This window comes from Epinephelus fuscoguttatus, linkage group LG8 (assembly GCF_011397635.1).
Source record: "Epinephelus fuscoguttatus linkage group LG8, E.fuscoguttatus.final_Chr_v1".
NCBI classification, from domain to species: domain Eukaryota; kingdom Metazoa; phylum Chordata; class Actinopteri; order Perciformes; family Serranidae; genus Epinephelus; species Epinephelus fuscoguttatus.
The window spans coordinates 1,597,419-1,623,896 of NC_064759.1; the positions used below are offsets into that span (position 1 = coordinate 1,597,419).

At 41.0% G+C, this 26,478-nt stretch overlaps 2 protein-coding genes across 3 annotated transcripts in view; both read right to left on the minus strand.

The window, feature by feature from the left end:
* The window catches only part of atg5 (ATG5 autophagy related 5 homolog (S. cerevisiae)), a 49,449-nt gene extending 23,005 nt beyond the window's left edge, over window positions 1-26,444 (minus strand). The window contains exons 1-6 of one of the 2 annotated variants that reach the window (XM_049582645.1): window positions 26,331-26,444; window positions 25,709-25,896; window positions 23,801-23,928; window positions 19,329-19,407; window positions 17,396-17,558; window positions 11,615-11,709 (exon numbers count right to left, since the gene is read on the minus strand). In XM_049582645.1, coding sequence (XP_049438602.1) covers window positions 11,615-11,709; window positions 17,396-17,558; window positions 19,329-19,407; window positions 23,801-23,928; window positions 25,709-25,816 — 573 coding nt within the window. In that variant the 5' untranslated portion in view covers window positions 25,817-25,896; window positions 26,331-26,444. The remainder of the gene's footprint in view (window positions 1-11,614; window positions 11,710-17,395; window positions 17,559-19,328; window positions 19,408-23,800; window positions 23,929-25,708; window positions 25,897-26,330) is intronic. The other variant, XM_049582646.1, reaches the window with a different exon arrangement.
* LOC125892608 (cathepsin S-like) overlaps window positions 1-26,478 on the minus strand; it is an 853,108-nt gene that overhangs the window by 493,747 nt on the left and 332,883 nt on the right. The window lies entirely within an intron of this gene.

Sequence of the window (26,478 nt, forward strand, 5' to 3'; positions counted from 1 at the left end):
GATTTTAGTTGATTAAAATGAAAAAGAATCTGATAAAAACCTTCACCTTTACTTTTATGTTGGTTCTTAAATACAATTACTTCAGTAAATACTTCAGTCGTATTTTGAGATCAAGACTTCATGATGTCTGATTATTTAATACCTCACTTGTGTATAAATATATTTTTCCCACCTCTTTTTTCTCCGCACTGTGTTCTGTGTATTTTTTGTTTTTTATTGGAGTACTAGTCCATCCCCATTGGTAGCTGTGTCCCCTTCTACCTATGCCAGTCCTCAATGCCTATGTGCAGTCTCACATAGATTGACCACGTCAGTGAGTAGAAAAACGTGGGACAGACAGAATGACTGACTGACAGAATGACACACTGACAGTTTCCGTGATTATGTACAGCATACCATACCATGACTTAGTCATACCAAACATTAGAAACAACACCAACATTGGTCCACAGGGGGAGCCACAGCGATCGGTCGCATTTTAGCCATTTTGAAGCATTTTTCTGTTGTTATAGCGCCACCCAGTTGCCAATTAGAGTTAAATTTCTCCAGTCACCTTGAGGCGTCCTGTTCTACATATCTACCAAGTTTAGTAAAAATCCATATGGCGGTTAGGCCTAGATAAGAAATGAGCTCTCTAGCGCCCCCATTTTGTTTGATGGGCTCAATAATGGAGGGGTCCCCTCAGATTATGTGTGGTCATATGCCTACAAAGTTGCGTGGTGATGGGTGAAACCCTTGAGATGTTCTACACCTTTATGTGATGAGCCACGCCCTCCGCAATATTCATTGCCTTACAGAAGCTCAGTTTTAGGAAGTTTTCCAACTTTTGCCAAGAGGGAACTTTAGATATTGCTCCCTAGATTATGTTCACCCAGTTTCATGCAGATCGCTCAAACTTCCTAGGAAGAGATCCATTTGAAGTGTTTTTCAAAACATTCAAAATGGTGGAAAATCTATATAAGCGGAAGTTATGGGTTCTTGAGGCAAATGTGTTCCTCATGAGGAGAGGCATCTCTGTGCAAAGTTTCATGTCTCTACCACATACGGGGCATGAGATATGCCCATTCAAAGTTTGACATTTCAATGGGTTGCTATAGCGCCCCCCTTTGGCCAATTGATGTAATATTGCTTCATTGGCATCCTCCCATGACCCTCTACCACTGTGCCAAATTTCACATGGATTGACCAAGTCAGTGAGGAGGAAAACGTGGAACACACACACACACACACACACACACACACACACACACACACACACACACACACACACACAGTTTTGATCATTATATAGTAAGATTTTTCACTGACTGTTCAGTGTGCATCCTATTGTCATTTATATTTTGTTGTGTTTTAACATTAAGTTAGTTCTTTTGTCTACTTTTCCCCCCTTTTTTGTCACTGCCTGTTTGTCTCTTGAAGTTGAGGGGAGGTCCGTTTGTATAAGCGTGTGGACTTCTTCACCTCTCCTGACACATTTCTTAATTTTTTCTATTTTACTACTTGGATTTTATGCCATTTTATGTCCAAATAAAAAATTAAAAAATTAATATTGTTTTCAGGGTTGAACTGATTAACAATCGATCAATATATCAAAATATTTTTATTTCAGATTTTGCTCCTGCCTTTTCTTTAACTTTATATTCAACATAATACCTTATTATTTAGATGAAATGTGCTGAAACTAAGGTATGTGTGATTTTGGCCAGTATAAAATTGGCAGGTAGAATTTTTCATCTAACAGTCCCCTAGGCCAGTGAGTCATGAAGTTAATTTCGGTACCTGGAAGTAAAATCTAAACACCATATGAGTGTCTATAATCTTGACCAATGTGTGAGCTACCAAACTGCTGATATTTATTAATTCACCATGCTTTATGTGGCATTGTAAGCTCATGTAAATCCAGTTCATGAACCTGACAGTTACATGTCAGCAGGTTTGCTCTTTGTAAACATAAAGAGTCACACTATCACTTCAGAGTGGAGTAAAAAATTCAGTGGTTCTGGTTACCAGGTGACCCGTGTCCTCAGGGCAGGAGACAACAAGGCGCCAGGCGCTGGACACCGACCGGCAGTTGCCGTCAGGCGGTGACTTATAACACTGTTTGGTTAATCAAGCACCTTGATTCAGTAGATCTATGTGTCCTTGAGACTTTTTGGCTTTGTAATTCGGTGAGGAAACTATCTAAAAATCTGAACATTTGGGACATGTAACGATCAGTAAGCCATACATTTGAGGATTTGCAGCTTCTCAGTCTCTCATATATTTTTACAAACTGAATAAATTGTTGATCAGACACATGAGCAATTCAAAGACATGACTAAAGGCGTTAATCAGATTATCTGATTAATCAATTGCAGTCTTGATTAGATTACATTTCCAATATTGGTGTATATCACAATATGACAAAGATTATTAAATTAGGAGGCTTTGTCTGTGATCAATACTGATCAGTATTAGAGGGCTCAGTTGATGTCGTGCTCTAATGGGAGAAACGGAGGCCTCTGACAGGGGAACGTGGTGCAGAACGATATCCAAGCTGAGGTGTCAAACAGAGAGTCTGACACACAATAGGGCCTAATCATGGAGCTGTGAAAAGGAAACCGGCGAGGACGGAGATCGAGTAACCGAGCGGTAACTACACACCACAGAGCCAGGCGCGAACCAGCAAGAGGAAGGTGGCGGTGGAGGCGCGAAGCTGGTGCTCAGGTTACACAGAAAGACTGAGTCACTGACAGGAAGCACTGCGTTTCGTGCGGGATCATCGGCAAGAGCCAGAGCAGAGAGAGTGCGCTAAGTGACAGCTACTTCATTGCATTTTTAAATAGCCAGCCATGAATAATTGAGCTGGTCGCCATACAAAGAAGGGGCCATTGATCCCTCGGGAGAGAAGCGTGATATTGCTTGGATGAAGACACTTTCTTTTCAGCTGGCGTGACACCTTAGCTGGCACAGGAGCACATGGTCACACAAAGAGAGCGAGGTGTCATTAGGACGCAGGCGAAAAGAGATGGCTCGCTCTCGCTGAGTGAAAAGAGCAGCGGAACTCAAGACGTCGCCTAATTGATGGAGGGGATTCAATCCGCCTAATTGATGGTAAAACAATGGATGGGGGGGCGGCGCCGTCAATCAATATGAGTTTACGTGAATGGAGAAGGGTGAGAGAAAGCGTTTCCACTGAACTCTGAGACCATCCATTCGTAAATTAAAATTCCAACCTCATTTTTCGCGGCCTTCATTTTCTCAGAACCTGAAATGCACACCTGCAGAGGAGAAACTCCATCGAGGGACACTGACTCGAATCCTAAATTATTTATCGCTTAAGTGTTGCGTGCTCGGTTGATCTGTTCATTCATCTCTGCATTTTGATGTTAATCAGAATTTCTCAGCTCTGTCAGGTTGGCTGAAGGATTTTTATTAGAGAGCTCTTCAAAACTTTAAGCATCACATTGATGTTTTTGGCACCAGACGCTTTATGAGAATGCTTCAAGAAGGTTTTGTCATTTATGCACCTACACTGGTTTTTAGCCATGCAGAGAGTTTTGGTTTTATCAAGGTTTGCAGATATCTGTGTCTCTGAGCTTTCTGCCTCCACTTCATCATTCAACACTATCTCTACTAAGAAAACAGTTTCTATGAAATACATGACATCAGTGATTATATTTAACTAGAATTACCACCTCGTGGTTGTTTGTCTCTGTCTGTGCACCAGTTAAACTGCAGTTACAGTTTCCATCCATGTCTTTGACCTTGAGGACATAAAATGTCATCAAATACCTTGTTCAAAAAAAAAAAATGGCACAAACGTCCAAGTGGATGTTTGTGCCATTTTTTTTTTTGAACAAGGTAATTTTATCAGGAAATCAATAAAGACATAGAGTACTAAGCATGGGGGTTAGGTAATTCAGTCCAGTAAGGATGAAAAACAACCCCACACCCATCAACACAAGAAGAAAGAAAGAAAACCAGACCAGTCACAGAGAATCCAAAAGAGAGGCAAAAGGACAGAATTTTAAAATTATGACAAATTCATTAACTTATATGTGACGTTAGTACGGGAGCATGGCGTGTTTCATTAAAAAATGTTTCTGCTTCCATATTTGCCACAAAGGTTTAAAATGGTTGGCAGGTGGGAAAGAAGCGTGCAGTTGATCCTTTGATAAAACTGATTTTCTCCAGTTGTAAATAACACACAACATCCTCAACCCAATGTCCAAATGTTGGAGGTGAAGAGTCCTTATAATCACACAGGACGAGCCTTCAGGCCAGCAGTGAGCAAAAAGAAAGTTAACATATAGAGGAGTTACTCTAAATATTGCCATGGGCGAGATGGGGTGACCAGTGTTTGTGCCAAATTTGAAGAAATTCCCTCATAGTGTTCTTGAGATATCGCTTTCATGAGAGTGAGACGGACATACCTGAAGACATAATTCCTCCAGCCCTGGCTATCTCTGGTGCAGAGGCGTAATAAAACCAAAACTATGTGCATGACTTGCTCCCCCAGAACTAAGAGAGAAAATATGTTTTTCGTACTTTGGGCAAACTGACTCTTAAATTCAATATCAAAACAAACCACAGACATGGAATTAATTATGGAATTAAACCTCCATCTGAAAGAAGAGCAACATTTGCCAACACCACAACATAAAATCTAAAGCCTGTGAGCCTTGTAGCTGCCTGGCAGCAGCACACTGATTACTGAGCTGAAAGATTTTCCACTGACAGTCATGGTCCCACCAGATGACATTACTGTAAAGGCAGCAGCACATTCTCCCTCAGCACAACAGGCACATCACCTGTTGCCTTTGGCATGAACTGTTTCCAGCATTCCCATGTTTTGTAATTGTCTGTGTAGTCACCACCTCCCCCTCGTCTCAGTCAGCCATTACAAGATATCTGGGAGGCAATAAAGCTGCATTCTTCGAAGCAGGCAGCTTCCGCAGCACCACAACACAGAGGTGACTGGAGGCGGACTGCCTGCTCTTGCATCGGGGGTTTGTGAGTAAGCGCTGAGTCACGGAGCGGGAACAGAGAGGTGTACCTGCAGAGCAACAATGTAAGCGGTCTTTAAAAAAAGGATAGTAATTTTCACTTTCCGCGCAGCGAGACGCTTGGCCCCCTCTGGCTCTTTGAATCACCGAGTGGCGTCACTGCTGGAGCAGGAAGATGCAACTGGCAGCCAAACAAGTCCTGCTGCCAGACGGAGGCAAGGGCGCGGCGGGCAGATGCGCACAAACACACGGGCAGAGGGCTCAAGTGGAAGCAATTCAAATGGCAAATATATCAAATGGCAAATATATGAAACAGGCAACACACAAACAGAAGCCTGCAAAGACGAATGAATGTGTGCCGCGCGCACACACACACACACACACACACACACACACACACACACACACACACACACACACAGGTATGTGGAGGAAAAGAAAAGTTAAAAGGATTTAAAAGTAACAAAGGAAGGTGACATACAGAGGGAGTAAAATACACCAAAAAAAAGCTCATTTATTGCCTTTACCGAAATATTAAAAACACAATTCACAGTGTCTCAGATATATGTTGACACATTCAACATTTAAAAGAAAATTAAAAGAAAAAAAGTTTCACTTCACAGCTTACAATGATATAAATAAGAATTAACATGGAGGATTTCAATCAGGCCAAGAGAGGGGGTTAAATAATGTTTAACCTTCAAGACATGAGGCGCACACACACACACACACACACACACACACACACACACAAATGTGTCGTCCATGCCCATGAGGTGTCTTTGTCTCCATGAGGAGTCCAGGCCAGACGGAAATGAGCCCTCTGTTATTTGGACTGAGTGTTGTCATTAATTCTGTCTGCATCAAACACAGCACATGTTATTTACACTAAAGACCACAATCTGGCTTTGAAGGACTCGGAGCATGTGTGTGTGTGTATGTGTGTGTGAGTGTGTGTGTGTTTGTGTGGGAGGGGGGGCTCTTTCCTCTGTGTAACAGTCTCCTGTTAAGTCACCACAGTGACTGTGGCGTGTCAAACCGCCTCCTTCTTCTCAGCGTTTCTTTTTCTCCACGCTGAGCGTCTTTACTGGGTTTTGTTGTGTCGTGTTTTGTCTTGTCACAAAAACGCTGACAAACAAAACCCTGGATTTTGTCCTGAGCAACGACATAAGCTCCGTAGGGTTCCTAAACTATTCAGAAAACTCAAGTTCTTTGCTCTATTTGTGACACATCGCTCTTTGATTGAAAGAAGAAATCCAGTTTATCACATCTGGATCCTTTTTTACATCCTCATCATGGATATCAGCGTGACGTGTGTGGTTGTGCTGCTGCCGTGGTCCTGCCAGATGCCTCCTGCTGCTGCTGCTGCTGCTGCCATCATTAGTCATTAGTCATACTTCTACTGTTATTATACACATATGACTATTGTCACACATGTATACTGCCAGATATTAATACATACTTTCAACATATTGTACCACAGTAGCCAGAACTATAACTATAATATTATTACTTTCATTAATGTTGTTGTAAGATACTGTCATTACCTGTATCTCTCTCTCTCTCTCTCTCTCTCTGTCTCATTGTGTCATTTGGATTACTGTTAATTTATCATGTTGATCTGTTCTGTACGACATCTATTGCACGTCTGTCCGTCCTGGAAGAGGGATCCCTCCTCAGTTGCTCTTCCTGAGGTTTCTACCATTTTTTCCTGATCAGCTGTGAGGGTCATAAGGACAGAGGGATGTCGTATGCTGTAAAGCCCTGTGAGGCAAATTTTGATTTGTGATATTGGGCTGTATAAATAAAATTGACTGATTGATTGATATCAGTGATATTAAGACTGTACTAACAAAGGCAAAGACAAGGCAAATTTATTACATGAACATTTCACACCAGAGGTGCTTTAAGGATCAGTCAGGTCGAGTCAAAGTTCATTACAGCCCAGTCACAAAGCAAAGCCTCAAAGGGCTGGACCAATAATAATTTCAATTTTATCTACAAAGCCTAATATCACAAATCACAGTTTGCCTCAGGGGGTTTTACAGCATTCGACATCCATCTGTCCTCAAACCATCACAGTAGATACAGAAAAACTAGGGATGCATGATGCTGGCATTTTTTGCTGATATATAACAACTCATTTGGCTGATAAGCGATACCAGTGTTGATGTATCCACTTTTTTCCCCCCACCTAAATTTAGTGATCATCAAATCTCTGTAGTGGAATTAACATCATCTTATTAATGCATACTCTTATCATGACTGTTAGTCAGTGCCTGTGATATTCATTCATTGTGCAAAATAAGAAAAAGCATGTTGGCTGATTCTGATCGTTCATTCTGAAGCCAATATTGGCTATTATTGATGATGTGCCAATATTACCCTGCATCCCCAGGAAATACCCCCCCACCCCAAAAAAACTTCAATGGGGGAAAATGTCGTGTGACAGTGACTACATTTGCACAAAAATTCAATTGTTTGCACCTTATTGTGAAAGAGACAATATTTCACTAATATTCCCATTTACATGCAGCTGTGCACTCTCTGATTAACTCTGATTTATCCTGTCAAAATATGGAAAAGTGGCACAGCTGGAGCTTGTGTCATTTTGCTTCTTTGCAACAAAACCGAACTTTTTGGAAAGTTTTCCATCGGTGGTCGACTCATTGGACTGTGTGAACTCTCTCTTTCATTCCTTCAAAAACCATCTTGACAGTGTCGTAGTGATGATATTTGTGCATATCTTAAAAACCTGTTGATATCCAAGTATTTCAGAACTCTGCCGCCAGAATCATCACCCGTACCAAATCCACTGACCACATCACCCCCATCCTCATTCAGCTCCACTGGCTACCTGTCCATCAGCGAATCCAATATAAAGTCCTTCTCCTCACATTCAAAGCTCTCCATAACCTGGCCCCCCAGTACCTGTCAGACCTTCTCCACCCTTACACCCCCACCCGTGCTCTACGCTCCTCCTCAGCTGCTCTTCTGTCTGTCCCTAATTTCAAACTGACCACTATGGGTGGCAGAGCCTTCAGCTGCTCTGCACCCAGACTCTGGAACTCTCTGCCCCCCCAATCTGTCAGATTGACTCCATTGGACAATTTAAATCACAGCTTAAAACCCATCTGTTCAGACTTGCCTATCCGGTTTAATTTTCTGTCATGTATTTTATTTATTTTTAATGTTGTATTATTGGTATTTCTGTATGTTTTTATTGTAAGGTGTCCTTGGGTGCTCAGAAAGGCGCCAACAAATAAAATTTATTATTATTATAATTATAATAATGTTTAAAAGTAGATGTGTTTCTCCTTCTGACCAGAAATGTGGGCTTTTCTGCAAGCTACAGCACAGAGCCGACTGTAAACAGACAAAAACCTCAGACATGTCCAAAGACTGCTCCCCTGAATGATACCGACATATCCCACGTATTAATCGAGAGATGCTACCTTAAAAAATGTAGTATGCTGTTTACATGACTGTATTAAATTCAGAAAGTTGTCATATCCTGAATAATAGTGGAATATTCATATGCATGTAAACAGAGTCAGTGAAAGTCGCTGCCACAGAGAACTGCTGTTCCGAGTATTTGAAGATCATACTGAACAGATTTAGTTTCCACTCTTTTTCTTTCCAGGCCTCCTTTTGTTGTAAATATTTAGCAGTTTGTAAGATGAAAACCACACCAGCTCAAAAACAATCCAGACTCTTCAGCAATGATGCTTATTTTCTCCAATATGTTTGGAAATCTCACAGTGAGGTTGTAACAGGCTTTGATGCTGCAGTTGTCATGAAACCAACTGGGCTCATAAATGGCCGTGGAAACTTTCAATTCAGCCATGAAAAACACCCAAAACTGGAACGGTCTGGGTTTCTTCTACCCGCCAGCAGTTACATGGTTTTACAGCTGAAACAAGTGCATGTCTGAGAGGGCGGGCCGTGTCGGTGAGACTGCATGTTTCAGTCCGCCACTTTAAAGACTCGTGTTTTATAACCAAACACAAGAATGTTCTTGTCCAAGTGTAAAACGGTTTATTTACACGCTGAAGATGTGAAAGTAAAAACAAAAGCATTAATGAGCTTTGTGAATTTCACGCAAAACAGTCGGTGTTGACAGTGATTGACAGCCACTGTCCCGCCCTCGCTGTTGTGCAAAATGTAAATGCAGCCATATGTGGAGCCCAGCAGGTCTCATTAGAAGCTTGACACGCTCAATAATAAATCATCAGAGTGGGAAATTACCAGCAGTCACAGCAGATACGATGACGGAAAAATATGCTTGGTAGGAAAGTTCACTCTTGCAACTAACCATTACGCTGCAGTCCTGTTCTGTTCTTAACATGTACACATCTTTCTGTTTCACAATATGAAACTCCTCTCTGTCATTTGGAGCCAGATTTATTTCTGCTCCATTTTCTTATTTTGCCAAACGTGTCCTGACAGGCCCTGAACATTGTAATTCCTTCACAGGACTCAGTGACAGTGAGGCTTTTCTGTTTGCTGTGATTTGAGATCAAGGCTAAATGCACGCAACATTCAGCCACTAGACTCAAAGCAGACTGTCAACATGTTTTTGTTGCAAAGATCCAGATGTTTTCCAAATCTTCATTCCTTAACTGGATTGGACGGGACTCTTCAGTGTCCAGTTGGATTCGAATGACTTTAAATTACGTTTAATTAAACTGTTGCTTCTGATTATTTCTCCACAAAGCCAAGTGTTACTGAAAGAAAATAACTTAGTCATTCGTTCTGTGTCATTCCTGAATCGTTCCAAATGCTGGAAGTTCTCAAAATAATTCTCCGCACTTTTCCAGCCTTTCCTGATCTGCATAGAAACCCCCCATCACTTGACTCAAAGCGTGGCACTTTTCCCCCACTGTCTGGCTCGCAGTGTGCTAATGTTTTCCAGGCGAGAATCAGTCGCTTATTCATCCCCTCTTCTTTCTTTTTTTGTCCTCCAAAGGGAATTTTCACCTGAGTCAGGATAAAGCTGCGGAGGCTTGACGGAAACACCCGACCTGAGGCCGCTTGTCTGCCTACGCCTCCTCATCCCTGACTGAACCCTGAGGCTTGCCCACCGGCTCATCTCGGTTCAGCGGGATTACACACAAACTGGAGAGAGTCACAGATATCAAATGTACAGGAACCCATGAATAACCTCCAGAAAGCACCAAAGCAAAGCGACGGTCCCACACACCTCTGACAGACAGCGCTTTGTTTTTTGACCTTTATTTTCTAAGAGAATTTAAAATCTTAAAAAACTGTAGAACAGTGAAATTACGAGCAACATGTGAATGTTTCTCTTAAACGTGGTGAAAATTGAAAGCAGATTTGATCTGGCCATTAATCTTGGTTAATCTATGGAACTAAAAATACAGACAAGAACCAAACTGGGTCTCAGACACTGAGTCATGAAGTTTCAAGGCAGGAATTTTGGCATAAACATTCTGTGGGTTGTTTTTCTGCACTGTGAACTCAGATATGAGAGACTATTATTGTTTATCAGAGTGATGAATATGTCAAGAGAAGGTCACAAACTCCACAGTTGCACAACATGGAAAACTGACAAGTTTTTTTACTGATATTTTGTCCACAGGTGTGAGTGGGCGGCAGGGAGAGGCACGTTTACCCATCAAGAACTTGACAGGTATGATGACCTGGCACATTAAAGGGGTTCTACGTGATTCTCAGCATGAAGGTGTCTGAGCCATGTGCAAATGGGCACACCTATACATTTTTTGGACGATGGCAAAGGTGCTGACAGAGCCAACAGTAGCCCCTGTACACTGCCTGTTGTGCCGTTATGCCGCATCATTGTTCTGTATAAATGGTACAATCGCTGAATGATGGGATCATGCATGGCACATGTGTGGTGTTTTGACAACGTGTTATGCATGCAACCCACCGCAAGAGATTTAAGAAAACGCTAACTCAGTGAAAAAGTAGTTTAGCTAGTGCTAAACGGGGGGTACCGATGGGTGGGTGCTACGCTTCCACAACGCCACTGTGCCAATATCAGCACTAACCACAGTATAAGTGCAACGCAAAGCAGGAATAATGAGCTAGCTGGTGGGATACATATGTGCACTAACATGCACAACAAACCACAGAGAAGCTCAGATTAAATTGCTCTGCTGTCATACAAATTAAACACCCACACACATTTACACGCAGCCATCAGGAGCAATCTGGGGTTCAGTATCTTTCCCACGGACACTTGGACATGTAGACTGGGTATCAAACCAAACAGGGGTTTGCTGCTGTATTAATGCTCTGACTGTCACATCCAGAAGTTTTAAAACAAGAAAAGAAAGAGTCCTTTTCATCACTTTTTACATTCCAGCTGTGTATTTCATGTAGACTGTTATCTGCACAGAGCAGTAACTTACTAGACAAAACCAGCCAGTGTCTGGTTGGAGGTGATTTCCCTGCTGAAGCAGTGTCACACAACGCAGAGGTTTTAATACACAGCCCTCTGGCTACATCTGCTGGTCTGACTGGAAAACTTCAGCTCAAGTCTCCAAACTCCAGAGACTCCAAATTTAATGGCTGAACTAAAAATTAAGTTCTAAGTTCACTGTAGAAGGTAAACTGTTGTTTTAAAGTTCTGTTGGTGTTACCTGGTATATCCTGAAGGGGATGTATCTGAAGCCTCCCTCCTCACTGGGATATTCCATCAGCTTCCTGTTCATGGCCCAGAACTGGTCAAACTTATCTGTAACAACACAAATACACACAGATTAGGCACTGTAAAGTCTCCAAGTACACACAGCTCAACAGATAATGAGACATGATTTGATTAAAAGTCATCTCTCTCCAGCAAGTGAGGGCTGTAAGTGCAAAACAAATAATACTTCTGTTCCTTTTAAGTTGTGTTTAGACCAAACGCAAAGCAACACTTTTCTGTGCAGTGCGATTACATACAAAGCCAATGTGAAGACGCAAATACTCTTGTGCACTACTTGAGCAAAAAATTTGCCTGATGCTGTGTCATGAAAGCCGACCAGCGTTGAGATCTGGTTGAGATTTTCTCTAGACCCGCCTAATATTGAGTGCAGTTACATGGACATGTATAACCAGTTTATTAGGCTTATCCTGGTTATGATCATATTTGGGATATGGTGTTTACATGAGTTCTGAGAAACCAGGTTATTCATATTCCCATATACATCCTGGTTACCTTCAGAGTACTCCAGCTAGCATGTTGCACAGAAAATGGTGTTTACGTGCTCACACACATAAACAGAATACTCCAAAAACCTGATCATAAACAGGTTTTTCATGTCCATGTCAAAGCACAGATTTTGGCAGAGACTGTGTAGTCAGCAGATACACTTCCTCTTCCATGTGCTGCTCATTTACAGTTCGATCAGCAACTTGAGATGGGTCCAGACAACATTTTAGCTAATGACATGAAATCTGCACAAGAGGAGGGAAATAAATTTTTTTTTTTTACAAACCAATAGAAAGCTTAATTGTTGCCAGGTGATAGCTGATGGGGTTGACGTTGCACTTTGGCCATGTGTTTCACTTACTTTGCTCTCCACATGGACTTTTTACATCAGGCAACCAAAGCTCGCTCAAACATGATTGGTCAACCCTACTCAGACTACAGGCAGACACCAGAACACTTCAGGTACCAAAATCTTGTACTGTTCCCTACAGATTCCACATTCATATGCAGGTATCTGTTTATAGAGATTAACATTCTCCTGACATCAGCGAGAGTCAGAAACAAAGTGCAATCAAATTGTCGCTGTCTGTGGGAACCTGCAGCTCTACGACTTAACGTCAGTGCTGAACAGAGTCAGCACAAACAGGAAGAAAGTGAGTACAGCCACACGACTACAAGGTCCTCAGTGTATGTACGTGTTATCAGTTGTTCTTCACTACGAACCAAGTTAGCACTAGAACTGCAACGATTAGTTGACTAATCGATGACTAATCGACTATTAAAATAATCTGTGACTATTTTAGTTGGTTTGAGTCATTTTTCATAGAAAAGTACTGTAAAAGTACCCAAAATACTCATATCACAGCTTGTTACATTCAGTTATTGACAGCTTTACACACTCTCCCATGACGGTGAACTAAACCCCTTTGGTGTGAGAACGAAACAAGACATTAGATGACATCATTTTGGGGTTTGGGAGAAACAGACCGACATATTTCAACATTTTAACACATTTTTCGATAAAATGATTAGTCGACTAATTGAAGAGATAATCGACAGATTAGTCGACAATGAAAATAATGGTTAGTTGCAGCCCTAGTTAGCACTGATGTTAGCATTAGCTTCCTTTTGCAAAATACTACCAAAAAAAAAGGATGATAAGATGAAGACTGCTCGTCTCTCTCGTCTTCTCTAACTGTTGTTTCCACATAACCGAAACAAAGCTGATGTGCTTTCACTTCTCTGTGATGATCACTATTACGATCTAACTTATCATCATGTCTTTTGTCATTCTGACAAACTGCAGCACACAAAAATGTGACCTAACCTGAAGGTGCACCTGCACAGGCATCAGGAAACAGAAAACCTGTCCAGAGCTGAAAGACTTCTTGTCTTGTTGTTTGATCAGACATTTTATGATCAAATCAAAACTGCAAATTTTAAACTCAATGACTACTTGTGTTTAACATTTGAAGCAGAGGGGTTGGTAGAAAAACCATCTTTCTAAAAGTATTTAAATTTCTCTATATTGTTATTAAAACTGAGACAACATTTTGAAACTATGGAAACATTTCAAACAATTCCCTGCACTGGTTCATGCCACTGCACCTCAGTGTCTCTGAGAATCTCCAAGCTGTAGAAACATTTTCAGATTCCACTAAAAAAGCTTCATAGTGCAACTGACTCTGTAGCTTCAAAGTTAAATATTGGCTGCAGCTCTGGTTGTCTTGGAGGATGACAGTAATGCCATTAAAAAACTCACAGTGTGATATGTTACAAATAATGATGCCAGGTGAAAGTATGTGTACAGTGTAAAATGTGCAAGAGACTCAAATTGTTCTTTAACCTGAATGAACACCAGCTTCTGTTCACCTCCGCCCCTTCACACAGAGAGCAGAGGTCAGCGTCAGTCGTGGAGAAGAACCTCTGAGAAGGCTGATGGAAACTGAGCGTCTTCTATCAGGCACAATTCAGCAGGTTGGGTCGAGGAGCTTTAGCTTTGGTGCTCTGGTTGGAGGATGGCATTTCATCATCTAAAACGAGTCCTCCCTGCACGCTCTGGTTTCAAACCCTCCATCTCCTCTCACCTCTCGCTTTCACACCAACCTTCTGTTTTCTCTCCTGGATGAAAGTACGAGCCATCCCTGTTTCTCTCTCTCTGTTTCTGGTCTCTTTTGGGTGTGAGAGTTTTGGTTTAGAAAAAGTTTCATCTCTCACTTTCATGTGTAACAGCCTCCTTCTGTTTGGATTAGTTCACAAGTCTTATCTGTTTCTGTGTTTAATGGAGTTACAAACTGTTTCAAACAGCGTGAACCGCACCCTGAACTTTTCACTGCAGCATCTTTTAATCTGTCTCCTACATTCATGTATTTTGTTCCTTTCTAGTATAAAGATGTGTCATCGCTCTCTGTGAGTTTCAGGGGAAAGTGGAAGAGAGAGAAGCAGCTGAAGTTTTGTGGGTTTGTCTGCAAATCTGTTCAAAACATCCTCAGTGCTCCGTGCACACTTTGACTCTTACATGTCATTTGAATACTGCAACAAATTATCTCCAGTTTTCTGAACATTACTTTACTTTCCTGTTAATTTTGTTGTGAAATACTTGCACACACTGCAGTGAGAAATGCTTACTAATAACTGGAAATCAAAAGCTGCATGTTCCCAAGACACTGAATTAATGAACTTACTGCACACCTGAAAAAATATTATGTAATGTCAGAAAAAAAACCTTCAAACTTTCAGAAAATTTGGGGTCCCTTTGTTAACAGTCTGCCTTCTTTGGATTGAACCAACCACAGAGATGTGACTCTTCCTGGACCAACTTTTACTTTAACCTTTATGTCCATATGTCCCTAAAGTTTAATTTCAGTTCAGCCTCTCTGCAAATATATTTATGTAATAGTATCCTTATAGCTATTTTTTAGGTTTTGGTTTTTGTTTGTATCTTTCCTATTGTTTCTGGATATTTGTACTTTTACTTTTTCTTATTAAAATATTATTTTCACATGCACAAACGGAAACACATTTGGAGCAGCACCTGCACTGTAATTTGAACGTCTGTTTTTAAAAACAAATCTTTGCAAATGTGTTCTGAAATATCCTCAGTTTGTGATGAAGGTTTTTCAAGTAACCATAATATATTTGGACCCACTTGCCGGGCATTTTTCAAACATACCAGATTCAAACTTTATTCAAACATAATTTCATGGCGTTGGCACACAAGACAGGAGAGACGGCATGCAGGGACAAAATGAAGAAAAATATGTGATGATGAACAAAAATTGTCACACATCGACGCTTATATGAGCTACGCTGCGTCAACAGTAGCAAACGTGAAATTTAATTGATCACTCGATAGGCCATGCAGTGCTGCCACAGTGTATGTAATATGCTGCTGTGAGCTGTGATTGAGGAAAAAAACACATCTGGTATTGTTTGGTATGAGCAAAGTTTTATGTTTTTTTAAATCATGATTAATCGATTACTCGATTGTTAAGTTGACCAACTTGCTACCCTAGTCAACAGCCACAGAAAATAAATTTGCCGTTATGTAGCATGACGTGGGAGGTTAACCACGGAGGATTACTGTAACAATTTCATTACAAAAGAAAATCCCATGACTTTTCCAGACCTGAAAAATGTGATATGAAGTTCTGTGACTTTTTTAGATTTTCCATGACTGTGGGAATGCTGAGTGTTTCACAAACAGCATCTTAACTTCAAGAGAAATGATCAAAATGTAAATGAAGGGACCAGTGAGTCAGAATATCATTTATGTTAAAAGTTATCGTACATTGTTTTCTGCTTTTATTAGTGAGTCGGCTGTGATCACTATTAGAGGATTAACGGTTTATTATTTATAGAGATTGTAAAATTATAGATACTTCTGACACTATGAAGATGAGAGGCTCCTTCAGAGCAGCACAGGAACAATTTCAGTCTTTCACTACAGACAGAAACAATATACTGACAGCACATTCAAATATACGTTAAGGCCAACTTTCACTCATGTGCGAATTAACATTACAGTTAAAACCTGTCACATGGCTCGTTCATTCTACAGTGGATAAAACATATTTAACTTGTATTGATCTTTGTTGAGCTTTATCAGTTTAGTTTATCAATTTTGTCCATTGTAAAAAAAACCCAAAAACATCTGCACACTTTTGAAATTTGTTAAAGTTGTTTGATCAAACTAAAATCTGAAATATTTGCAGGTTTGAGCTTTTTAAGTTTTAGAGTATTTTACATTGAACACATTTTTGCTTCTTAGTTTGGAGGATAAAAAAGACATCTGAAGGAATTACCATGGCTTTTTTTTACAATTCTAACAATTCATTGACTTAATGACTGATTGATTAATCAAAAAAGTGATTGATAGATTAATTAAAATGAAACTAATTGTTTGTTGCAACCTAACTCAACAGAAAGAAGAGTTACTGTGTGCTAATGATGATGAGTTCAGAAGGAGGAGAGGCAAGACAAGTCTAGATTAAAATAAGGTGACATATTTATAAGTGACTGGCTGAGAGAGACGCAACATCACTGGTGACCAATGTGTTTATTGTTGCTGTGTTTGATCAACTCGACCTGCAGCGATTCCAAGAATCTCATACCACGCTTTTGGTTTTGTTCTTCAAAGACGAGCTCAAACCTCAAACTTGAGAATCCACCCCACCAACCCCCATCCCCCCCCAGCGCCGGCTCCCACATCAGAGGCTTCGTCCAATGCTTCAGCCCCCCCACCCCCCCCCAAGCTTCACCTACACAAACCGCTGCAATCACAACCAACGGCCAATCAGAGATCAACCTGAGCAGACGGGTGGCGACGGAAAGGGAAGCTGGTGGGTGTTTAGGTGGGAGACGTTTTGGAAGTGGAGGCTTCAAAGACTGCTATCAGACTAAAGGGAGATTTGTGTGTATGTGTGTGTGTGTGTGTGTGTGTGCTGTAACATACAACAAGTGTGTGCACACGTGTGCAAGCATGTGTGAATCTCTGTGTAAGTGTGTGTGTTGCAGGGAGACAATGTGTGTGCATCTGAGTGTCAATGAGTGAACGTGTGTCACTTCCCCAACAGCTGCTTGTGGTCTTTCTCTTTTGAAAGTGTGTGTGTGTGTGTGTGTGTGTCCTCCTCACCTTTGAGCATGCTAATTCACAGCTGCTTATAGAAATGTGTGTGTGTGTGTGTGTGTGTGTGTGTGTGTGTGTGTGTGTGTGTGTGTGTCTCACCGTTCTGCAGGCCCATCCACAGCTGTTTATGATCTTTCTTCTGCATGTCATTGACGACTTGGCTCTTGTGCTTGAGGGCGTCGGCCTCCTTGATGCTGGACATGAAGTGGGCTTCGATCACAGAGTTGGACGGGCAGTGGAGCAGGTCGCGCTCTGGAAAGTTCTGACACATGCACAAGAAAAACATTTTATTTTATTTTTTTTCTTGTATCTTTAACCACTAGGGGCAGAAGAGCTCCACAACAAGCTGTCGAACATGTTATCAAACGGTCTACATGTGAATCTACTGCAGCAGACACAGGGCGAAGTTATCATTTAAAGAGCAGTGCCACATTCACATTCTGTGCGTGTTGCTGTCAGCACTGTTGCTGTTGTTTAGCACTGTTAACTGCCAGCCACCTGCTCAGCCACTTCCATATTGAGAACTGTGTGCAGCAACTCATCTGCTCTGAATTTGCCCTCAAATTTATGACTACAGTTGAACACAAACTGTAGTTTAGTTTAGTTTAGTTTATTTCGGTCATTTTCAAAATATGGACTGAAATACAACAAAGAAGAAAAGAAAACAACAAATAAACCTGAAGTCAATGCTAATATAGCATGACACCAAAATACAAACAAACAAACAAAATGAGACCGAAAAAGTGTAGGCTGAAGCTTAGCTTATTACGCCTACCCTTTTATAATCAGTTTCTGTCAGCTCCTACATAACTGTATACAGAGCAGTAGAGCCAAAAAAGAAAACATTAAATATACTTTTACATGGACCTATTATCAATTCAAACTCAGACACTTACAAATACACTCACACATTATATTTACTTGATGAGCAAATGATTCTTCAACATTTTTTTTTAAATATTACTTCACTCTTTATTTTCCATTTCCAAGGCATTCCACAGATTAACCCCATAAACTGAAACACATCTTGGTTTGACATTGGTTCTGTTCTTTGTTTATGTGAACATACAGCTTCCTCTCAGTTCATACACACTTTGTCTTTTCTGAAACAACTTCTGGATACAGTGTGGCAGCAGATTATTATATGCTTTGAACGTCAACAGTGATATTTTGAAATCTACAAGTTCATTGAATTTGAGCATGTGACAATGTATAAAAAATGTGTTTATTGGTTCCCGATAATCAGCTCTGTTTATAACTCTGATGGCTCTTTTCTGAAGCAAAAGAATTGGATTAGTGATTGTTTGAATGATTTCCCCCAAACCTCCACACAGTAAGTAATGTATGGTAGTATGAAGGAATGATAGAACGTTTGTAATGAATTTGTATTGAGAATTTCTTTTGCTTTATACAAGATTGCGATAGACTTTGATATTTTCTTTTTAATATAATCTATATGCGGTTTCCAACATAATTTATGGTCAATGACAACTCCCAAAAATTTATTCTCGTAAACTCTTTCTATTTCAGTTTTATCTATCATGATTTGAACCTTTTTATTGACTTTACGATGTCCAAAGATTACATATTTGGTTTTATTTACATTCAGTGACAATTTATTGACACTGAACCAATGTTTTAAAATATCTAATTCCATTTCCACTGTATCCAGCAGCCGTTCAAGGTTTTTACCAGAACAAAACAAGTTAGTATTGTCTGCAAACATGACAAAATTTAACAATTTGGACACATTAGAAATATCATTTATGAACAATATGAATAATTTTGGACCCAGTACTGATCCTTGTGGAACCCCACATACAACCTGCAGCAGGTCAGACTTGTTTTTGTGAATTTGAACATATTGATGTCTATTTTCAAGGTAGTTATTGGAATGCTTTTTTCAGGTCAATGAAAATGCCAACTGTATATTCTTTATTGTCTATACTGCATTCGATATACAAACAGAATATATAGAAACACAGTATTGTGGACACTGTGCGTGGACACACACTCTGTGGTTGACTCTCACCTTAAAGTGCACAGTGATGCTCCAGGGTAAGACAGTGTTGGACGCGTGGAAGTCAAACAGAACTCCAATTGGATAGTGCCTGGAACCGGGAAACACAAACAGGAAATAACGTTACCCGTGAAAACCTTGACTCAACATCACAGACGAGAATAAGTTCAGTTCCCCAGACCGAGACACTCCCATTATTCCTTGGGAAAATCTTTGAACTAACCACCAGTATCACATAGTTTTATCTGCCCAAACCTCAATACTGTGCGTCCATTTAGGAAACCTCAAACGTATCACTCAGTGTTTGACCTCACCAACAAACCGTCATTAGCAAATGTACTAAAATGACTGCTGAGGTTACTGTGACCTATTAAGAGATTCAAGGGGACAAGTAGAATTGGTGTCAGTTTTTTGTCGTCTTCCGATGTTGTTGCGCTTGCTTTTCTCTGGAAGTTTAAACTTCAGGAGACAGTTTACATTTCACTCAAGCATTTCTACTTGTCATTTCCTGTGTTTCAGTCAACAGGGTCGAGATGCTTTCCTTATCGCAGCGTCAGATCAAATAAGTGTATTTAAGATATTTTCACGGTCAATCACACTCACTGACTATGTTAGTCATTTAGTTCGAGTTCCCCTAAATCCCACCACACAGTTCGTACCTAATCGGTTATTTACAGAATGTCAAAACTGAGGACAAACTCCCATTACAGGTTTACAAAGAATCTACAATTTCCAATGAGTCAAGAAGAGCAGCAGTACGTCACATTTAAGAGGCTGAAACCAGCAAACATTATTGATATGTACACATGATAACAAACAATTAAAAGGATATCAGAAGTGATGTCTGTAACTTATTCATTAAAATGTATTTTACCCATATTACTGGAGATCTGCTGACGCTGTCAACCAGGCTCATCATCTGTGCTGCAGTACTGACACCTTGTGGCTGAACTTTGTGCCTGCAGTCTGTGAACTTAATGTGATGCTGATCTCAGCAGACGTGCAGATAATAAACTAAGTAGGTGCTCATGGTCCAGACCAGCTGAGGCTTCTGTCCTGGCTGTGAATGAGTGGCCTCGGAGCTGGAGGTGGCGTGAACACACTGCTATGGATCTGACTGTGACATTTGCAGGAGAATGTGGATGTTTACTTGAGGCAGTAGAACAAGGTACACAAACGAGGAGGAGACTAAACATCCCACAAAACAGATTGTAATAGTTCGGGGATCACTTATTTTTAACAAGCCATTTTCCTATGCAGATTTTAAAGCAGATAGTTGGATAAACCCACAGGTATTTTATTTGAGGAAATGTCTACAAGTTCTACAATCAGCAAAAATAAAACTGTGTATGTATCAAAGCTGTAAATATAGACAGCGCAGGCAGTGCTGCTGCACTGGGGCCCATGAGGTGAGGGGGCCCATAGAGAGAGCAGGCCCTCCAACCATGTGTTAAGGGGAGTATGGGTCCTTTTAAAGTGATGGCCACCTTCGAAATCTGCCTGTGTTCAAATAAGAACTCTCAGAAATTAAAGGGGAACTAATGTTTTTTCAACCTGGGCCCTATGTTCAGATCTGCTTTTGTCTAAATGAGTGATAGGATGTTCAATATGTGACATGTCTCCAGTATGAAGCTAGGGCTGACCTGCCTGCAGCCCGTGAGCGTGCGCTATATTAAATAATAGGGCACTCAGACAGCGCCAAACAACGTCAAAATACGTCCACTAAAAGTGCATTTTTTTCACACAGATAGGCTCGGATTGTTAGTATAATTATCTGACAACATAACGGAAAGGAGAAATGAACGTGTGTGTTTACCTTTAGCTGGATTCAGACATGTTCCTCTGCCTGTTGCTGCTCCCTCTCTCTCCTCGTCCGCTCTTCAGTTTCAATGAGCTCTGCGTCCGTGTACGTCCATGTACTCCGTGTTCAAATAAATACGGGCGCTCATCAAATTCAAATGGCTCATCCAGATCCAGTTGGTCAAAATCAGGTAAAAATTCAGCCATGACTACTCCAAACAGAGTTACTCCTGGCGTTTGTAAGGTCACTCCAGCGGTAACATCCTGCAACAACTCAAATCAGCAACTCAAATTTCAGAGCCAGACTTTCACTCTGAGTGTTTTGACTTGTCACAACAAACATGTCCGAATTTTTACCCGATTTTGACCAACTGGATCTGGATGAGCCATTTGAATTTGATGAGCGCCCGTATTTATTTGAACACGGAGTACACGGACGTACACGGACGCAGAGCTCATTGAAACTGAGGAGCGGACGAGGAGAGAGAGGGAGCAGCAACAGGCAGAGGAACATGTCTGAATCCAGCTAAAGGTAAACACACACGTTCATTTCTCCTTTCCGTTATGTTGTCAGATAATTATACTAACAATCCGAGCCTATCTGTGTGAAAAAAAATGCACTTTTAGTGGACGTATTTTGACGTTGTTTGGCGCTGTCTGAGTGCCCTATTATTTAATATAGCGCGCGCTCACGGGCTGCAGGCAGGTCAGCCCTAGCTTCATACTGGAGAAATGTCACATATTGAACATCCTATCACTCATTTAGACAAAAGCAGATCTGAACATAGGGCCCAGGTTGAAAAAACATTAGTTCCCCTTTAAAAACAGCCATTTGATATAAATGCAGCTGAAAAAGACAAACACATCTCTGCCATGATTATTTTCTCTTTTTTGTAAAATAGTCAACAGTCATCTGTAACAAAATTATATGCTTATTCTATCATTATAAATCACCCATTAAAATTGTTAAATTCATTCATTCATTCATTCATCTTCTAACCGCTTCATCCTCTTGAGGGTCGCGGGGGGGCTGGAGCCTATCCCAGCTACATCGGGCGAGAGGCAGGGTACACCCTGGACAGGTCGCCAGACTATCACAGGGCTGACACATAGAGACAGACAACCATTCACGCTCACATTCACACCTACGGACAATTTAGAGTCTCCAATTAACCTAGTCCCCAATCTGCATGTCTTTGGACTGTGGGAGGAAGCCGGAGTGCCCGGAGAGAACCCACGCTGACACAGGGAGAACATGCAAACTCCGCACAGAAGGGCTCCCACGCCCGGGATTGAACCGGCAACCCTCTTGCTGTGAGGCGAGAGTGCTAACCACCACACCACCGTGCCGCCCCAATTGTTAAATTAAATTCATAATTTCTTTTTTTCTTTGGTGTTTTTGTCAAATAAAGATATGCAATCATAATTGCTTGGTAATATATATGTTGATGTTATCCAGCGTAGAGTCTCTGATCATGTGACGAGATGATATGTGCATGACAGTGTGCGCTAGGGTCTGTCAAAATAGCATGCACCTGGCTCCAGTGAAACTACCTTACACCTCTGGTATGAATAATAAGAAAATAATGAGATTCTGATATATAAATACAATAAACTGCTCTTTTTATTTAACCTTTTTTTTTTAACCAGGAATGGTACCAGTGAGATTCAAAATCTCTTTTTCAAGGGAGCCCTGGCCGAGAAGGCAGCATAAAGAATTTCACATAAAAGAATAAACAGATTAAAAACACACACAGTAACAAGATTAAACCAACAGCATAAAAACTCACCCATAAGAAACAAACAACAGACTTAAACCCAACAGCCAGTTTACCACAATTACAATTAGCAGCATTCAGTAACCATTCATGCGCAGTCAGTCAAAAGGTCTTTAATCCTGTTGTAAAATCTCCCATGTTTATAAGAGAATCTGTAGCTGAAATCAAGACGAGTGAGCAAAACTTTAAAAGCACTTTCACCAAAGACAGTGCAGATGTAGGGAGTGACGTACATGAGCTGTCTACGTGAGCAAAGGCTGCAGCTACTGACAGTTTTAGAGTCAGTAGAGAACATAAATAAGGAGGCAGTTCATGTTCGATGGCCTCATAAAGAAAAGTGTACCAGAGTTCTGTTCTACAGCTGTACAGAGAAGACAAACCAACTTTCTCATACTAACTGTCAGGATGTGTGGAAACCTGAGTCAGAGACAAATCACAGCGCAGCACAATTCACTGAATTTTCGGGCAGTATGAATTTGCATGCAGATATAAAATGACACCAGAATCAACCAGTTTTTCATTTGCGCCAAAAGAGACACAGCATTTGTTTCTCTGAGAGAAACCAAGAACACTTGATATGATGTTTAAAAGACAGCTTGTCTTCTGGGAAAACAAACAGGTATTGATACACGTTCAGTCGCCTCATTATTTGAGCAACAATCTGATTTACATCATCAGCTGTCATCTTCAGACTGAAAAGCACGTCATTTTCTTTCTATCAGCATTCAAGTCTCAATTCACAAAGTTTCCTCTGAACGAACTGAGACTTACACTAACATACATTTGGCTTACAGGCTGAAATAACGAACAACCAGGGACACAAGGTAACACATTCAAAAATCCACCATCTTTGTTTCCCCTGAGAGAAACTATCTAAATCAGTTCATCCAGCGACCGCTCTCTTACCATTTCAGTGGCGTCCCTTCGTACTCGAACCACATCTCCTCCACGTCCTCGGCCCTCATGACTTTATGGAAGTGTTTCTTCACTTTGTCTGTGACCAGAGTCAGGTAGCTCACCCTGGGTAACAGCAGCTGAGAGAGCCGACGGGAGACATGAAGAGACATGTTATTAATTATTACACAAAATAGAGATCATTTCTACGCAGTCATTAACAGGCTGTTTACATCATTATAGTAAAGAGCTGCAAGCAGTGTGTTTGTAGTCAAAGTGGCTGTGCTCGGTGTGTTTATTGAAAAATTAGAAAAATGCTGAGGCTTTCTTTAACCTGCTCTGTGGTGTCTTCAGTTTTTCCAGTCCCCACATACACAGATTCTGATGTGAATTTTACACACAGGGTCTGATATCAACACCCACCAAGTGTCAAATGTAGGTAGATTTTTTGTTTGGTGAGTAAATCTCAAAGGGCTATCCACCACACTGGCGAGTAAATGTTTGCAGCAAAATAGTCATGTCAGAAAAAACTATGCTGAGAATCCCAACCTGACTTTGGGGTCATAAATTACAGGCACATTGCTCTGTCGCTCCTCTGTCTGTCTGCCTGTCTGTCTGTCTGTCAGAGCAGCAGGGTGTCACAGAAACACACACAGATGCGCACAAACTGTGATGTGTACTTAAACGCATCTGCAGCAAAACTGACCATTTCAAGCACTCCTAGTTACGTGACACTGTTTATCATATAGGACATGAGCTGATCCACTTAACTATCACTGACCACTGGTCTGCAAAGAAGAGGGTGACTGAGGGTGAAGCAAGTGAGGAGTCTGAGGAGGACGTTTAAGTTGATCACAATGATTGAGAATCCACCAGGTTTACAAAAGCTTCAAATGTGCTTTTATGTTTGATCCTCAAGTACATCTAAAAACAAATACTACAGCAGAATTCTGAGATCAAGCCATCTCGAGTTGTTTTCTGGCTTGAACAGTTGATCATTATATGAATATAATTTTGGTTCAAATCTTGCTCTGGTCTCATCCTTAAGTTTGAATTCAATGAAATGTACTGAAACTGATGTAAATGTGATGCAAAAAAAGCCATTTATTTTTTTGCCAGTAAATCTCAGACACTTATTTTTGATTTGAAGGTGCACATTAGCTGCAGTGTGCTTTTAACACCCTGTGATACACTACAATGAACCACACTAAAGACAACAGCTCTTCTTTTCATCAATAATGAACGTGCAGGCATGTTTTCAGATTTTAAGTACAAGGGAGTACTGTGTGGCGTTGTTTGTGCTGAAGCAGCACGCTGTGAGTGAAAAGTTCCTTTCTCCTCTGACCACTGTTCAATAAGAGCAGCTACCAGACTGACAGAGAGCACAGAGGACAGCAATGATGTGATAAATGAATGGCTAATTACACCGCTACTATTAATCATTCACATACACTGTGAGGCCCAGTCCATCCATGACACAATATTTTAATGTCAAGTTTACACAAATGCCTCTGATTGTCAAAATGACATAAAAACTTTATGTTCACTTGACACAAAAACTCATCCCTTGTGAGCCCGACAGAACTATATTTATTAAATGTTAAATTCCTGCCAGACAAGGATCATGTGGCATATTTTTATTTTTTGTCTGGTGTGCCCAAAACTTTTGTGTTACTGTCTTGTACTAAGCTAAAAGTTTTGAGTGTAAGCTGTCTCCAAAAAACATTTAAGTTAAGTGAGCAAATTTAGGTTTACAGTGTACACCCTGCTGATGAAACACACAGCATACAGCTTTCTGTGTCTCTGTATTCATTCACACACACTCCTGTTAGACACAGGGCTGTGGGCTCAGTGTCTCTGCAAACAGTCAGGTCTGACCTCAGGTGTTAGAGCCATGTGAAGACAGACAGTAAGACTTACATAGTAGGGCTCGGCCTCTCTCTCAGTGACCTCATCCGGGTTCAGGGTGAAGCAGGTCGGGATCCGGCCGAACCAAACGTCTCTCAACACATCCTTGTCATCTGCCATGCTGCTGCTGCTCCCAGCGGCACATACAGAATAAATCCCCCAAACACAGACTCAGAAGTCCAGCAGCAGACAACTTCCTGCTGTCAACAACACAGCAAAACACACAGGAGAGCATGAATGAAACTTTTAGCAACACGAACCCTAAAAACCACAATGAAGAGAGCAGTGAAAAAGAAGCTAGCACCACATTGACTCTGGTTATTAAGCTTCCAGCAAGCCGCATCTGTCTTTATCAGATCGTTAGGGGAGTTATTACTAAGTTATAATCCAGGAGTAGACAGCGACTCGCCTGCTAGACTCCCAAACTAACTCCAAACCTGTCAAACTGCGCAGATGTTATGCAGAAACTGACGTTAGCTCGAAGGCTAGCTAAGCTAACTTAGCTCGTGAAAACACAGCAAAGAAATGTTTATAATAAACAAATGCGCGTGCTGCCTGTGTGTCGTTGTTATTGTCCACAAACAGAATCGTGCTGTGTGCGAGGAAGAGACGGTGATACTTGAGGAAATCTTACTTTAGTCGATGTGTAGCAGTCGGCTTGAATGGAAGGAGGGCCGTGACTCGCTGTTGTCATTCCCCTGCTGTCACCGGAAAACAGCTGAAAGAACCCGCTTACCGCAAAACAGCGACACTCAGCGGTCAGTTTGGTGTACTGCAACAAC